This window comes from Aegilops tauschii, chromosome 4, assembly GCF_002575655.3.
Source record: "Aegilops tauschii subsp. strangulata cultivar AL8/78 chromosome 4, Aet v6.0, whole genome shotgun sequence".
Classification (NCBI taxonomy): Eukaryota; Viridiplantae; Streptophyta; class Magnoliopsida; order Poales; family Poaceae; genus Aegilops; species Aegilops tauschii.
The window spans coordinates 455164152-455181164 of NC_053038.3; the positions used below are offsets into that span (position 1 = coordinate 455164152).

Here is a 17013-nt window from a genome sequence, read left to right on the forward strand (position 1 = left end):
CTTATAAGCAGGCGTCTGTAGCGACTGCTACCTCTCATACTGCGGAGGTCTCCAGACTGAATCAAAGTCTGGAGCGGGCCAAAGAAGAACTTGGCCAGTTGAAAAGACAGTTGGAAGATAAACAAGGTATGCACAAGCCTTGTTCGCGTTCAGTGCGAACGAATTTCCAGTATGATAAAATATGTTTCATGATTTGTGCTAGGGATGATGACCGAAGTCGAGGCTCTTAAGAAGGCTGTGGCCGAGGCCGAGAAAAAGGCAGTCGTAGAGCAGGCCCTTCGTGAGAAGCATGAGGCCAGGGTTATTGAAGCTGAGCAAGAGCTTCAAGAGGCCGTGAAGAAATGCGAGACCTTGGAGCAGAGTTTACCGGAGAAAGAATCCGAACTCACCAGGGCTCATCAGGCCGCGTGCGATGCCCTGGGGGAAACCCAAGGCGCCCTGCGGGAGATCCAAGAGGCGAGGAAGATCGCGGCGGGTAAGGCTTTTTTCCATGTAAAGCAAGTATTTGAGGAGAAAATCATGTTTCTAATTTTGAATTCAGATTTCTCCCGGGGTATTTGCGGAGCTGCCCCGCAGCATATCGGATGCCGCCCAATTCTACCAAGCCGAAGAAAGGGAAACTGCGGATAAGCTCTTCTGGTCGCAGTATCTGGCACCGAATTATCCGGTGCCTTTTGCCGATCAACTGAAACAGCTGATCGAACTGCATAGGGCGACCGAACTAGCCATGAAGGATTTGATTATCCGACTATGGCCCGCCGAGCCGATTCCAAGCAGCTACTTCAGGCTCGTGAAGCGGCTTGTAAGTGCCTGCCCTCGACTTGACGTCATCAAGCGGTCGGTCTGTATAGAGGGTGCGCGAATGGCCTTCGCCCGCGCAAAGGTGCACTGGGGGAAGATGGATGCTGAAAAGCTGATGACCGAGGGACCGCCAGAGGGGAAGGAGCACCGCAAGCCCGAATTATATTATGGAAGTGTCCTGAAAGGATCCTGCCTTGTGGCGGAGCAATGCACCAAGGACGTTATATTTCCATGAATACAATCATGTTGTCCTTTGTAATGTTGAACAAGGTCATTTCTATTATTTATTGCATGTTATATGAAAGTTTATCCTCCTGCGCGGCCATTTTATATATTAATCCTGAGAGTTGGCCAGTCGTCGGCTTCTGCCTCCACGTAGGAAGTACAGGGGTGTTCGGGATAAACCTGATCAGTCTTTATCCCAGTTTTGGGTCCTTCGAAGGAGGTGTTCAGCACAACGAACCAGGCAATCAGACTATAGGGCTTTATCACTCTCACTTAGCCATAGGAGCTTTAGAAAATGAAGGTAGGCGCAGCCCCTGGTGTTCGGAAGACCGCACGAGGGGCTCTATAAGCACCTGATCGGAAGAATAACCGATCCATCGCACGCTGCATTGGTTATGGCATTATGCGGGAGAAATCCTTAAAGATTTTACAACCTCTCGAACAGCTAACCAGCTCTCGCCGTATCATGACAGTCAGTTTTCGGCTTTCTCTACTGAGGTGCTCATCCGAAAGAATCGGGACACAATCGCAGTAGTTCTCCGTGTGCCGTTTTAGCCGATATAGCGGAACGTAAGGCAGCAAAACATGGGAGCCGGGCAAACCCAACATTTGACCCGAGACATGATTCGGAGCTGATGCATATAATGCTATAAGTTCGGGGTGCCGAACTTCCATGAAGGTGTTCGGACTTTATTGCCGTATTATGGGTAAAACGAAGCCCCTGGCATATTTAAGGCATATCGCGGCGTACGGATGCCACTTGACAAAAGAATTTCAATAAGAAGTAACAGCAGATAAGCGTCATATAAATCCACATTTTGTATTTGAATGGTACGTCGATGCGTATGAGTACAAGTAATGTGATAAAAAAAGAGATATGACTGTGGAACCTGCTGAGACCAGGGGGAAGAAGCTGTGTGCGGATCTGGAGTATAGTCGGATGGTCATTGCGGGGAATATCTAAGGATTCCCTTTCGCGTTCGAGCTACTTCCAAATCGCCAGTCCTGGTCGGTGCAAGGGTGAACCTGCAAAGGGAATGTAAGAAATGTTTGTGTGCCGGAGAGCGGTTGAGCCGCGATATGCGGCCTGTCCTGGCCTTCGCCGGAGTGTTTAATTGAGCACTGGACGAGCCGGGCTATCCTGTCGTGAAGTAGTTCGGAGTCCTTTGGCGGTGTCCGGGAGCCTGGCCGTCGACTCGAGGTTCATTTGGAAGGTGCCACTCATTGCTTCTGCTGTTAAAGCAGCGGTATACTCCTTGGTGTCGAGGGAAAGTTCAGCCTTGCCATTAACCGAGATGACGCCGCGCGGACCGGGCATCTTGAGCTTACGGTAGGCGTAATGTGGCACCGTGTTGAATCGAGCGAACGCGGTTCGTCCGAGCAGTGCCTGATAATCACTGCGAAAGGGGACGATGTCGAAGATTAACTCTTAGGCACGGTAATTGTCTGGTGATCCGAAGACTACCTCAAGGGCGATGGAGCCTGTACAGCTAGCCTCCACACCTGGTATAATACCTCTGAAGGTGGCTTTAGTGGGCTTGGTCACCGAATGATCGATGCCCATCTTGCGCATTGTGTCCTCGTAAAGCAGGTTTAGACTGCTGCCTCCGTCCATAAGGACTCGTGTGAGGTGGAACCCGTCAATTATTGGGTCGAGGACTAGTGCGGCTGGATTACACTGATTGGTGTTAACCGGACGATCCGTGCGGTTGAAGGTGATCGGACCTAGTTTATATTGTGGGACGACTGGTTCCGTTAAGTCGGCGTCCCTAGGGGTGCACATCCGGTCCGGGTTGGGGGTGTGGGTGCCATTTACCACGTTCACCGTTTGGATTTGTGGGGGAAATTTCTTTTGCCCTCCTGTATTCGGTGATCTGGGCTCCTCGTCGCCATCATCGCGTTGAGACCCCTTATCTTTGTTTTTGCCGCCTGACCTGCCAGCTTGTTTAAAGACCCATCATTCTCTGTTGGTATGATTGGCTGGTGTTCCTGGGATGCCATGAATTTGGCATGGGCGGTCGAGTATGTGTCAGACTAGACGGACTCGAATTGTCATTTTTGAGTGGCCCATTCCGCTGACCGGACTTAGAGCCGCTAAATCCGGCATTGACTGCTGTATCTTCGGTGTTTTCACCATTCTTGCGGCGCTTGTGTTTGTTGCGTCGGGGTTTGCCGTTGCTATCTCTGGCCTCTGATGTGCCAGGGTTGCTTGCTGTGTTGTTGCTACGGGCCAAACAGCTGTCTTCGCCCGTGCAAAAGCGGGTCATGAGTGTCGTGAGGGCTGCCATGGATTTTGGCTTCTCTTGGCCGAGATGTCGGGCGAGCCACTCATCACGGATGTTATGTTTAAAGGCCGCTAGGGCTTCGGCATCCGGACGGTCGACAATTTGGTTCTTTTTAGTTAGGAACCGAGTCCAGAATTTCCTGGCTGACTCTCCGGGCTGTTGTGTTATGTGACTTAGGTCATCAGCATCCGGTGGTCGCACATAAGTGCCCTGGAAGTTGTCCAGGAATGCGTCTGCCAGGTTCTCCCAACTTCCGATGGAGTTTGCCGGCAATCTATTTAGCCAATGCCGAGCCGGCCCGTTGAGTTTTAGCGGGAGATACTTGATGGCGTGTAGATCATCCCCGCGGGCCATGTGAATGTGGAGGAAGAAATCCTCTATCCATACCGCGGGGTCTATAGTACCATCATATGATTCAATGTTCACGGGTTTAAACCCTTCTGGGAATTCATGATCCATTACTTCATCGGTGAAGCATAGGGGGTGTGCGGCGCCTCTGTGCCGGGCTATATCACGATGCAGTTCATACGAGTCTTGTCTGTTGTATTCGGCCCGGTCGGATTTGCTTTTAGTATATCCGACGTGACGGTCGTCGTCACGCGTTGGGGCGCGCCCTTGTGATCCGTAGATCGATCTTTTATGTCCTGCTTTGTTTTCCAATACATCTCGCAGGTCCTGCGTGTTACCCCGGGCCTTGGTATTTTTGTTTAACTGGCGACGAGGTGCGGGCTGGACTTCGGCCTGATATGCCGCTTTATCTCGGCCACGAGGTGCCCGGTTAGCCGCATCATATGCTGGAAGCGTAGGCTTTAATGCTTCCTCCTCGAGTTGGGGTAGCAACATGCGCTTTGGGTAACTTTTGGTTGGGCGCTCGAGTTCGTATTCCTCGGCCGCCAGGACCTCAGTCCATCTATCTGCTAGCAGATCTTGGTCAGCTTGAAGCTGTTGTTGCTTATTCTTCAGGCTTTTTGCTGTGGCTATAAGCCGGCGCTTGAAGCGCTCCTGCTCGACGGGATCCTCAGGCACGATAAATTCTTCGTCGCGAGGCTCACCTCGTTTTCGGAGAGAGGCATGTAATTGTCATCCTCTGATTCTCCGACTGCTGCCTGTTCCTTAGAGCTAGCTTGCCCATCCTCCCGCTTGAAGCCTGGCTGGAGGGGATTGTCTTCGTCTTCGGCACTCTCTACAGCGTTATTGTCTCTTGTGCCAGTATCGTTGCTTTTGCTATGGCGGGGCTTAGAGCGGCGCCGATGACGCCGGTGCTTAGATTGCTTCTCGGAGGGATTATCCTCCGTTGCCTTATTGCCATCGCTTTCTTTGGGGTGTCCACCATGTATATATCATATGATGAGGTGGCGGTCCAGCGCCTTATGGGCGGTGGTTCTTGTCTCCTGCATCATCGTCCATACCATCGATGTCTTCGGAGCCGAAATCGAGCATGTCGGTTAAGTCGTCAACAGTGGCTATTAAGTGGGTGGTGGGTGGGGAACGAATTTCTTCGTCGTCCGCTTCCCATCGAGCCGGACATAGTTTGGCCGAGGGTCTCCTGACAAGGAGAGAGGCCTTAATGAATCTAGCACATCGCCCAAGGGCGAGTGCTGGAAAATATCCGCGAAGGTAAACTCCATGATCGGTGCCCACTCAGATTCGATAGGCACGGACGCAAGCGGTTCGGAGCCCGTGGCCGGGGACGAATCCAAGGGTTCGGCAACACAGGTCTCATAAGAGGTGAAGTCAGTATTCGGCTCTAACGCCGCTGAATGTGCGGCCTCCATGGCGGGGTCCATCCACCCGTCCTCGGACGGCGCAATCTGCTCCGGATTAAGGGCCAGAGTAGCCACAGGTGTGATCTTCCGAACAACGTCCGACGGCTGAGCTAAGTCATGCTCGTCGTGACTGTGCGGCGCACCTGACATGGGCTCGAATCCGTCAAAGATCAAGTCTCCGCGGATGTCGGCGGTATAGTTTAAGTTTCCAAACCTGACCTGACGGCCAGGGGCGTAGCTCTCGATCTGCTCTAGATGGCCAGGCGAGTTGGCCCGCAGTACGAAGCCGCCGAATACGAAGATCTGTCCGGGGAGAAAAACCTCACCCTAGATCGCATCGTTGCCGATGATTGAAGGAGCCATCAAGCCTTTTTCGCGACGGCACAGTGGAACTCTCAATGAAAGCACCAATGTCGGTGTCAAAACCGGCGGATCTCGGGTAGGGGGTCCCGAACTGTGCGTCTAAGGCGGATGGTAACAGGAGGCGGGGGGCACAATGTTTACCCAGGTTCGGGCCCTCTCGATGGAGGTAATACCCTACTTCCTGCTTGATTGATCTTGATGATATGAGGATTACAAGAGTTGATCTACCACGAGATCGTAGAGGCTAAACCCTAGAAGCTAGCCTATGATTATGATTGTTGTTGTCCTACGGACTAAAACCTCCGGTTTATATAGACACCGGAGGGGCTTGGGTTACACAGAGTCGGTTACAAGGGAGGAGATCTACATATCCGAATTGCCAAGCTTGCCTTCCATGCAAAGGAGAGTCCCACCCGGACACGGGACGAAGTCTTCAATCTTGTATCTTCATAGTCCAACAGTCCGGCCAAAGTATATAGTCCAGCTGTCCGGGGACCCCCTAATCCAGGACTCCCTCACCGGCCCCTATGGCGCACCCTGGAGGAGTCCTACTCCCACCGGGAGTAGGATTCCCCCCTTCCAAGTAGTAGGAGTAGGAGTCAAGGAAAGGGAAGAGAGAAGAGAAGGAAGGAGGGGGCGTAGCCCCTCCCCCTAGTCCAATTCGGACTAGGCCTTGGGGCGCGCGCAGCTTCTTCTCTCTCTTTCCCCTAAAGCCCAATAAGGCCCATATTCTCCCCGGCGAATTCCCGTAACTCTCCGGTACTCCAAAAAATACCCGAATCACTCGGAACCTTTCCGATGTCCGAATATAGTCGTCCAATATATCGATCTTTACGTCTCGACCATTTCGAGACCCCTCGTCATGTCCCCGATCTCATCCGGGACTCCGAACTACCTTCGGTACATCAAAACACATAAACTCATAATACAAATCGTCACTGAACGTTAAGCGTGCGGACCCTACGGGTTCGAGAACTATGTAGACATGACCGAGACACGTCTCCGGTCAATAACCAATAGCGGAATCTGGATGCTCATATTGGCTCCTACATATTCTACGAAGATCTTTATCGGTCAAACCACATAACAACATACGTTGTTCCCTTTGTCATTGGTATGTTACTTGCCCGAGATTCGATTGTCGGTATCTCAATACCTAGTTCAATCTCGTTACCGGCAAGTCTCTTTACTCGTTCCGTAATACATCATCCCGCAACTAACTCATTAGTTACAATGCTTGCAAGGCTTATAGTGATGTGTATTACCGAGTGGGCCCAGAGATACCTCTCCGACAATCGGAGTGACAAATCCTAATCTCGAAATACGCCAACTCAACAAGTACCTTCGGAGACACCTATAGAGCACCTTTATAATCACCCAGTTACGTTGTGACGTTTAGCAGCACACAAAGTGTTCCTCTGGTAAACGGGAGTTGCATAATCTCATAGTCATAGGAACATGTATAAGTCATGAAGAAAGCAATATCAACATACTAAACGATCAAGTGCTAAGCTAACGGAATGGGTCAAGTCAATCACATCATTCTCCTAATGATGTGATCCCGTTAATCAAATGACAACTCATGTCTATGGTTAGGAAACTTAACCATCTTTGATTAACGAGCTACTCAAGTAGAGGCATACTAGTGACACTCTGTTTGTCTATATATTCACACATGTATTATGTTTCCGGTTAATACAATTCTAGCATGAATAATAAACATTTATCATGAAATAAGGAAATAAATAATAACTTTATTATTGCCTCTAGGGCATATTTCCTTCACTTTCTGGGGGTTTCTGGATTTATAGGAATTTTTGGCATCGGTTTCATGTCAGGGGGTCCACGAGTCAGCGACAAGGCAGGGGGCGCGCCCTAGGGGGTGGGCGCGCCCTCCACCCTTGTCGTTGACTCGGGACTCTTCTGGCCCAACTGTTGTGCTTTGGGGGCTTCTTCTGGTCTATAAAAAATTACCGTAAATTTTCAGCTCGTTTGGACTCCGTTTGATATTCCTTTTCTGCAAAACTCAAAAACAAGGAAAAAAACAGAAACTGGCACTGGGCTCTAGGTTAATAGGCTAGTCCAAAAATAATATAAAATAGCATATAAATGCATATAAAACATCCAAGATGGATAATATAATAGCATGGAACAATAAAAAATTATAGATACATTGGAGACGTATGATGTAACCATGCAAAGAAATATGCCAGATCAAATAGAAGTGAAAATGATGATTCAATATGTCCTACATGAATATTTGTCCCTAGTGTCCAACTATTAGAGAATTAATGTGACTTCTTTCTATTATAGACTCATCCCAATGATATCATTTCTACGGAATGAAACTTAGTTTGTTTCTTGTAGTGATTCCACCACCTCAATGAAAAGTTCTAGAGGACTTCACCAATGGTTAAACAAAAATTATTTGGAAAAGTTTTCTCCGGGATGCACGTGCTTATAATGTAGGCTATATATGGGAAGTAGGTGATGGCCAACATGTGAAATTCTAACAAATATGTGATCCTTAATAGCTATCTTCTGCTGCTTTATGAAGTTTATGGAACTTATAGAATTCTATCCCTTTTGGGTGTGAATTGGTCAAGCATGAAGGTGATCTGGAACAAGATGGTTAAAATGTTGCAATGAGGGGAAATTCTTTGCAAGCCTCCATTAACACTCCTCAACCTATGTGTCATGAAGCTGGACTAAAGATGAGGCGAGCTTCTTGTGATTTCTTAGACCCTGAGTTGATATCCCTGCTGCTATCAGAGAAGGAGGGCAAGTGGAACCTACTCCCCTACACCAACTGGACACACTTGGCTAGAATATCTACTCCTCTCTTCGTTTAGTCGTGAGGATACTCATGAAAGCGAACTGTAATAATTTTGTTTGTGTGATGTCTTCGTTTTGTAGGCACCCAACGGGGAAGAATAGTGTGGAAGGGGGGTGTCACCATTTTTTCCTAAACTCAGTAGCCATTTATCAACAAATCTTCGTAATTGTGTCTAAACTATTTTCTGTTATCCATTTGATGATATTCATAGTGGACTAGAAGATATATATGTTCATATTTGTTCATAGAAATCATCCACAATTGATGCGTCAGACATTATTAATGAATCACACTCTATAAAAATGATGTCAAAGGAGAAAAAAACATCAACCGTAAAGTAAAAAAGGGCGTGGGCGTGTGACAATCGTGCCTTAAATTATAAGGGCGTGTCAATCGTGCCGTATGTATAAGGTCGTGCGTGTCAACCCAGGGTTGTGAGCACCAAGGCTGACGGGAGGGCTCCTGCTATGTTTTAGGTGTTTTATTGAGTTTGGTTATGGTTTATGCCATGCTCAGAAAGATGGGGCAACAACGGCTCCTTGAAGATGGAATCATGTTCTCCCCACCCCAGCCCCATTCCGACGACGCATCAGCATCGTCAGAGGGCGTGTGAAGGTGTGTAACCAGGGGATCTCCCGTGATTCAATCAACCTTTGTCTTCTGTGGATCTGCTTGAATCTGGTTTTTGTTTGTTTGTGTTAGTGTGTCTAAATGTTGAATCCTTTCGATTTACCTCCTCTTTTTCAGTGACAGTTATTATTCTGGTGCATTGGCCCTCTGAGGCCTTAGCATAGTGAATTCTTGATTGTCTACTACAACAAGGTTTTCCCAACTCCGATGAGGGGGAGGTGGTAACAGTGGTGCGTCTTGGACTCGCTCCAATGGTTGTAATCGCTGCTAGGTGGTCAATCCCCCGCCCCCAAAAAAGAATATGAATGTAGCATACGGTAGTTAGGCGTGAAATCATGTGCACATAAGAAAACCAAGACCCATGCAATAAAAGATCCAATAAAATACACTCATACAGCTTGAAAATAAACATAGCCACCATATACAGTTCGATTGTCATCATATGCAAGTTGTACAACAATGAATAGTGGTTGATTAGATCAACGACGGGCACAAGGTCCACTCTTGCTCACTCATGGAACAGACTACGCGCAAAAAATAAATGTAGTATAAATGAATAAACAATTGGTATAAGGAATATAACCACAAACAAAAGAAGCATAATGTTGGAGAAGATGAAACATAATGTAATGGACAACAATGCCCCAACCATGTTATGAATATAAAGTTTGCGTATCATTCATTGATAGGTAGAAAAAGAGTACAAGGTGTTGGTGTTACACTCGGATCGTACACGATATTTTCTCCATTCTATTAAAGTAACTTTGGCCAAGATCAATTTTCAGGTTAAAGTTTGAAGCCTAAATGAGCCAACCATTTCTCAAGGAAAAACTATATTTGAATTCAACTTAACTGCGTATAAAAATGCATGGTGCATAGTTCATCAAGGTTTAACCATGCAAAGAAATGTGCCAGATCAAATAAGAGTGAAAATGATGATTCAAGATGTCCCACATAAAGATTTGTACACAGTGTCCAACTATTAGAGAATTAATGTGAGTTTTTTCTACTATAGACTCATCCCAATTATATGATTGCTACGGAATGAAACGTAGTTTGTTTCTTGTAGTGATTCTACCACCTCGATGAAAAGTTCCAGTGGACTTTACCAATGGTTAAACCAAAAATATTTGGAAAAGTTTTCTCTGGGATGCACGTGCTTCTAATGTAGGATATACATGGGAAGTAGGGGATGGTCAACATGTGAAATTCTAGCAAATATGGGATCCTTACTAGATATGTTCTGCTGCTTTATGAAGTCTATGGAACATAGGAAATTCTATCCCGTTTGGGTGTGAATTGGTCAAGCATGGAGGTGATCTGAAAAAAGATGATTATGATGCTGCAACGAGGGGAAATTCCCTGCAAGCCTTCATTAACACTCTTCAACCTATCTGTCGTGAAGCTGGACTGGAGACGTGGCAAGCTGCTCGTAACCGTTTGTATCCTGGGTTATTATCGTTGCTGCTATTAGAGAAGGGCAAGTGAAACCTACTCCCGTACACCAACGGGACACACTTGGCTAGAATAATCTACCCCTCTCTTCGTATAGTCGCGAGGATACTGATGAAAGGGAACCGTAACAATTTTTATTTGTGTGGTGTCTTTGTTTTATTAGCACCCGACAGGGAAGAATAGTGTGGAAGGGGGTGTCACCTTTTTCCCCCTAAATTCAATAGAGTAATTTTCCGTCAAATGTAATTGTGTCTAAACTTTATTCGGCCGCAAGTAAAAATGGCGTGGACGTGTGACAATCGTGCCTCAAATTATAAGGGCGTGTCAATCGTGCCGTATTTTATAATGTTGTGCGTGTCAACCCAGGGTTGCGAGCACCAAGGCTCGATCCTGGGGCGGGCGAGGATGCACCAACTCGTCCTCACCATCCGGGCAATGCCTCGGTTCGCGACAACACTACACATATTGTATATATATCCTTACGTGTACATCTAACATAACATACAAACAATCCAACCATAATTTTAATTTCACTCCCACGCACCCCTAGTTGGTGATTTGACGACACGTACAAACAACCGGCTAGCTCAAGATTTAAATTCTGGAACTTTGTACTAATATTTTAAATCATGCACAAAATGACACATATTGACTATTCATAAAAGTGATGTCTTTACAAATTGCATAACGAGCACCATTTCACATATCATAGATGTTCCCCATACTTCACATATCTATATCTATATCTATATCAATATAAAAAGACCTAAAGGGGCAGATCCAACTAATCCTGACTATCAAACTAAGTCAATTCAAGGACCTAGATTGCTCCAATGGCGAGCGTTCAACGTGTTTAGCGTGCAATTAATATCATATCAAATATTGCACTAATCATATAATTAACACATAAATAATAGCATACCTAATATCCTCTTGCAATTAATATATTGCCTAAATATTAACGTGCGTTGCACGTGCGCATTTACTAGTTCTATAAAAAAATTGTGGTAGATAATAAGAACATATTATCTCCAATCTCATAACAATTGAGGCCTTTTAGTTACATTAAAGATGAACGTAGCCACACATGTGCACGCTCTGCATCCCTTCATCTCGCGTGGCACACATGCGATTAGGGATTCCTGCCTTTCTGTCGGCACCGTTGTCGGCCTACATCGTCTCACGTGGCCTTAGGGGCACGAAGGAGTGGTGGATGCCGGCGGGAGGGCTCCTACTCTTTTTATGTGTTTTATTGAGTTTGTTAGGGTTTATGTCATGCTTAAGAAGACGAGGCGATGACAGCTTCTTGAAGATATAATAAGGTTCTTCCCACCTAGCCCCATTCCGATGATGCATCTAGTGTTGTTAGAGGGTGTGGAGATGTGTCTCGAGCAGATCTCGCGTGAGTCGATCAACGTTTGTCTTCAGTGGGTCTGCTTGGATTTGGTCTTCATTCATTTGTGTTAGTGTCTCTACATGTTGAAACCTTTCGATTTACGCTCTTCTTTATCGACGAATAGTTGTTGTTCTGGTGCGTTGGTACTGTGAGTCCTTAGCATAACGAATTTTCTATTATCTGCTACAACAAGGTTTAGCCAACTCCGACGAGGGAGAGGTGACAACGGTGACGCGTCTTGGACTCGCTCTAGTGGTTCTAGTCGTTGCTAGGTGGCGAATCCCCCCCCCCGGCCCCTGCAAAGTTTTAAAGATGAATGTAGCATACAGTAGTTATAGTGAAATGGCTCTCGTTTTCCTCCCCTAACAGTAGGCGGCTAGGGGCAAACTCTCTCCTCCAAACTCCACCGATGAGCCCGTGGATTCGCCTCCCCTCTGCCTGCCGCTCCGGCTGTAGGAGGCGGGAAGGGAATCCCGATGCCTTCACTTGGTTAGTTCTTACAGGTGCGGTGCTTGGCGGATGACGGTGCTTCTTCTTCGAGTTTGTCATCCGGGCTCCGATGCTACTCGAGTTCGTCTGTTCGATCATAGTCGACGGAGATTCCTGCCGTCTTTTCGCAGTGGTGAGATTAGGGTTTCTCGTCATGTGGCGAGATTTGATGCCAGGTGCAGATCTATGTAAGCGTTCAAAGGTGGCGACTGCTACTCCAGGGCGCTGGTCCTTAGGGGCACGTGCGTGGAGACTTTTGGCTGTTATCGACAAGGTCAAGCCAGCTTTGGTAGAGGAACGGCAACATCGGCGCGTTGGCGGTTCGTTTTGACGACTGTAATGGTCGTTCGGTGGTCTCAAAATTTCGTTGTAGTTTTTAGTATGTTTGAAATGCTTTTGTACTCCCGGTGAACTTTTATAATAGATCTGTTTCTTTTCGGGAAAAGAAAGCTAATTTGGCTAGCCTGTCGTTGTCGATTCACCTCGTGTTTAAGTTTTTTCTATCCGCGCAAATCCCAATCTTAATCCAAAATATATATGTAAAATAATCTTTTTAGTCACACCGGCCACGACCCCCACCACGCGTCGCCCGCAACACCGTCCATCCACACAGACCCAAGATCCAACGGCCGGGAGCCCCCCCACCCCAAGCCCCCAGTACACGTCGAAGAGCTATCAATTCACGGGGCGGAGCAGCGCACGGGCTCCTCGTCCTCGGAACCGAGGCGTCCGCTATCAAATCCGGCTTTGCGCCGTCCGTTCCGACTTTCAAGTCCGGCGTGGCGTAGCTCATCATAGAGCAGTTGCTGCCTCCCCTTCCACACCCCACTCCACCCCCACCCCACCCCCTCCGCTCCCACCCACCCACCTAATCGCCCCCCTCCCTCCCCTCTCGCGAGGCGCACAGATCTCGCCTCGCCTCCACCAGCAGCCGCAGCGGCAGCCAGATCCGTCCGCCAGGCCGCCTCGCGAGGTTCCATCCGCCGATCCCCCTCGACCCTCTCGCCGCCGGCCGGTGGCTCGTCTGATCGGTGAGTCGCGGAATGCCGCTCCGTGCTCGTGAGTTGTTCGCGACGGTTTTCGCCGTGCGGTTTTGTTTGATCGATGGCGGTGGGGTTCGTGGATGCAGGAACGTGCGTGCGCTCGCGTCGCAGAAGCGGTTAGGGACGGAGGAGAGAAGCGCGGAGTCGATCTGAGAGGGAGGGGCGAACCCCTTTGCGCTCCTGTGGGTTTCGATCTGTTCATCGGGTGTAGATCCGGAAGGTATCCGTCTATCCGTCTTCTGTAGATCCACGATTCTGCTAATATCTCGTCTGTATGGTGTGGTTTGCAATTTTGCACAGTGAAAGCGTAGTTTCGCGTATGATTGTTTCCATCAAAGTCGATGTTTTTGTTAAGTTTCCAGTGCCGCTAGTGTTGTGATCAAAATGGCATGTTCAGATGTTCTGATGCGCGTTTCATTTGCCTGGCACCAGGGCTTGGTTCGATCTGCAACTTACGACTGGGCGCCATGGAGACTCTGGTCATCTCACAGCATCGCAGCCACCACCACCACCACCACTCTGGTCGCCGGAGGAAGCCATCCCCGCACACCTCATCGCCTCAGCCCATGCGTGGCTACCACGCATTCAACTGCCGTGCCTTCCACTCCAGTATCAGCATCGGCATCCTGCCGTCCCCGCCCCCACCCCCACCCCCGCCTGCCCCCCGGGCTCGGACCTACTCCCCGGAGCCCAAGACGCCCAAGCAGCAGCTGCACAATGGCAAAAAGCGCAGCCGGGCGATCCCTATAACTCCATCAGGATCTCCTCCTTCCCGTCCTGAGCTTTGGGCTGGCCCGGCATACTCCAACTCGCCGCCACCCAGCTCGCTGCCGATTCCCAAGTTCTCGCTCCACCAGAAGCGCAGTGTCTCACTTGAGTTGCCACCTGCTGATAGGCTAGAGCATGTGGAGGTGCTTGTGCATGCCAAGTCTGCACCTTCGACACCCACTGCTGGCTCAGGATTTGGCTTCTTTGGTGACAATGATACTGCCATTGCCACAGAGAATCTGAGGAGGATCCTTAATTTGGAAATCACCGAGGACTGAATGATGGGGGGCATCACCGTGTACATAGGTCATCAGCAACTAACCTTCGGTACTTTGTATAAAGTAACTTAGAATAGCAGCTTTCCACCTAGATTCTGCATCAACAGGAGTGCTGTTAGGTGTGTTAGCAAGCACATCATGACTCGCGGGAAGCTGCCGTGAAGGATGTGGTGGTGGTGGAGACTGTTGCGGTGGATGAGAGCACAGCAGTTTCAGAGTCACCTTGTAGCTTGTGGTCACCTATAGGGTTCCAACTTTCTTTAGGTGTTAGATCTTCATTTCCATCCATGGTCAGTGATCCATTAGTGGTTGGTAGTCTGCATGATCCTAGCTAGTAGGAAACTACATCAGGCAGGGGTAGGGTAATAAGTTCTGTTCTACTGTTAGATAACTAGAGTTTACGCTCCAGCATCTGTTCCCATCTTATATTCTGTAGGATATCTGCATATTATATTCTTCTGATACATACATTCTGCCTCGCCATCTTGACACTCCTCTAATCACACCGACTTCCCTAGTGCTCTGCAAAGAACACAAGGATCTCTCCTCACTGGCTCTTCTGTATTTTTTGGAATGAAGAGGCCAGTGGAGGTTCAAGAAGCCCCCTTCGATGCCCTTTCTCCCTCATCTGTCAACTAACTTTTATCCGCGCACCTCCCCTCCCACCTTAGTTTGTTGCACATGTAGCATGTCAGATCCCCTCCCCTGCCATCCAATCTTCATTCCATGCATATAATCTAAAGTTCTATCCAGTGGCACCCTGTGTAGTTCCTGGTCCTTGTTCATGTTCATGGAACATGTGGAGGATTCGAGTTCCGTTGGCATGTTTGATAAAGGATGCGAGATACCATTTCAGAGACCTGCGAGCGGACAAACCATAATACGGTAATTATATGTGTGCTGCTAGTTTAATCTTGTTACATCTGTTGATTTCTGTGGCTAATACTAAAGTGATCCCTGTGCTGTGGTGCTGCAGGTTGGCTTCTCCAGTGCACTTCATGGCGCACATACCTGGGGTGCTCAGCCGAGTTTGCAATAAATCTAGTTGCTTGTTTCCTTTTTAGTTAAAGAGCAGCGCAGTTTATGCTAGACTGTTTCCTGTTATGTAATGCCTGCTTGGCTAGCTGTTTCTGGTACTGTTTAAACATTTGGACCTAGTGGTGTTCCACCTTCTAAGCAGATGTTGCTGCTTTCTTTGTTAGCTTTGCTTGTTTGAGCGCATAAATGCAAGACCTTTATGTCGGTGTTAAATTCTCTGGTGAACGTCGTGTTGTCGACCATTTGTGAAGATCAGTATGTTTTATAATCTAGTTGGTTGTTAACTTTGTTGTGTCTCAGCTTTGACCCGAGTTAAGTTCTGCGTGTGATTTGACCTGTTTTTAATGTACTCGCCTGGTGTGATGCTTGTGCGACTACAGTTCTTGCCGGTCAACTGGAGGTAATATGCTTATGGTAGCAAATGAGTAAATGGAGCTGTGGCATCTCATGTTGCACAGGACTGAATTCAGATCTCTGAAATGTTTATTTTTGGTGATGGATAAACGGGACTCTGTGACCTGAGTTAAGTTCTGCGTGTGATTTGACCTGTTTTAAGCATTCTATTAGTCAGCTGGTTTTGGATTCAGTGTGGGAATTTATTGTAGATAAATACCCTAAGTGTTTCGGGTCCTGGATTGGTAATGCTGCATCCAGGGGGGCAGGCTTACTTTGCTTACCTCGGTACCTTGGTACTGTCGCAGCTATCTTTATATCATATGTCCATGTGGCTTATGAGTAAAACTTTCATAGAAAGGCTGGACAAGCACCGTCAGCTATCTTTATATCATATGTCCATGTGGCTTATGAGTAAAACTTTCATAGAAAGGCTGGACAAGCACGGTCGTAAATTTTTCTGGCACGGGTGCAATAAGAAGAATAGATATTATCTGGTCAAATGGAAGAGGGTGTAGGGGGTCTGGGTGTCAAAGACCTCAGGAAACAAAACATCAGCCTGATGGTGAAATGGTGGTGGAAATTAGAAACCCAAACTGGGGTTTGGCAAAACTTGGTGAGAGCCAGATATTTACAAAACAAGTCGGTGGCAACTGTGCAACCTAGACAATCTGACTTCCCATACTGGAAATCTCTTCTGAAAGTCAGGGAGTTGTACATGATGGGGAGAAAGATTAAACTAGGATGCGGCAACCTGAGCAGGGTGTGGAAAGACTGAGGGGCTGCCCCCCTCAATTCGAGGTTCCCTCGGCTGTTTGAAATCTGTATAGATCAGGATTGTACGGTCCAAAACTTTAACAGAGTAGAGACTTCGACCTTTTTTAGAAGGCGTTTATGCCCTAATCTTAGAGAACAGTGGGATAGGGTACGACAGTACATCTTGGGGCTTAATACTACAGCTAAGGAAGATGTAGTGTTTTGGGGTTTGAGTAAGAATGCTAAGTACTCCACTAAATCTATGTATAATTGGCTGGAAAAACCTCTTCATGGAAGCACCTATAGATGGATCTGGGAGGCGAAACTACCTCTTAAGATACAGATCTTATTGTGGTAGATGGCCCAAGACGTGGTGCTCACTAGAGCGGTGATGAGGAGGAAAAAATGGCCGGGGAACCCTGTGTGTTCCTTCTGTAACAATATTGAAACTGCGTCCCATCTGTTCTTTACGTGTCCTGTGGCGCGTGTTG

At 47.7% G+C, this 17013-nt stretch overlaps 1 protein-coding gene across 1 annotated transcript; it reads left to right on the forward strand.

Moving 5' to 3' along the window:
* The first annotated feature begins 13088 nt into the window (after positions 1-13088).
* On the forward strand, positions 13089-15657 carry LOC109741273 (uncharacterized). The gene is made up of 4 exons (XM_020300349.4): positions 13089-13277; positions 13376-13509; positions 13722-15220; positions 15312-15657. The coding sequence occupies exon 3, from the start codon at positions 13757-13759 to the stop codon at positions 14333-14335; it is 579 nt and encodes a 192-aa protein (XP_020155938.3). The 5' UTR covers positions 13089-13277; positions 13376-13509; positions 13722-13756; the 3' UTR covers positions 14336-15220; positions 15312-15657.
* Positions 15658-17013: the final 1356 nt, after the last annotated feature.

Bases quoted from the DNA above. Each gene is read 5' to 3' on its own strand.
- LOC109741273 (XM_020300349.4), top strand. From the start codon at position 13,757: ATGGAGACTCTGGTCATCTCACAGCATCGCAGCCACCACCACCACCAC.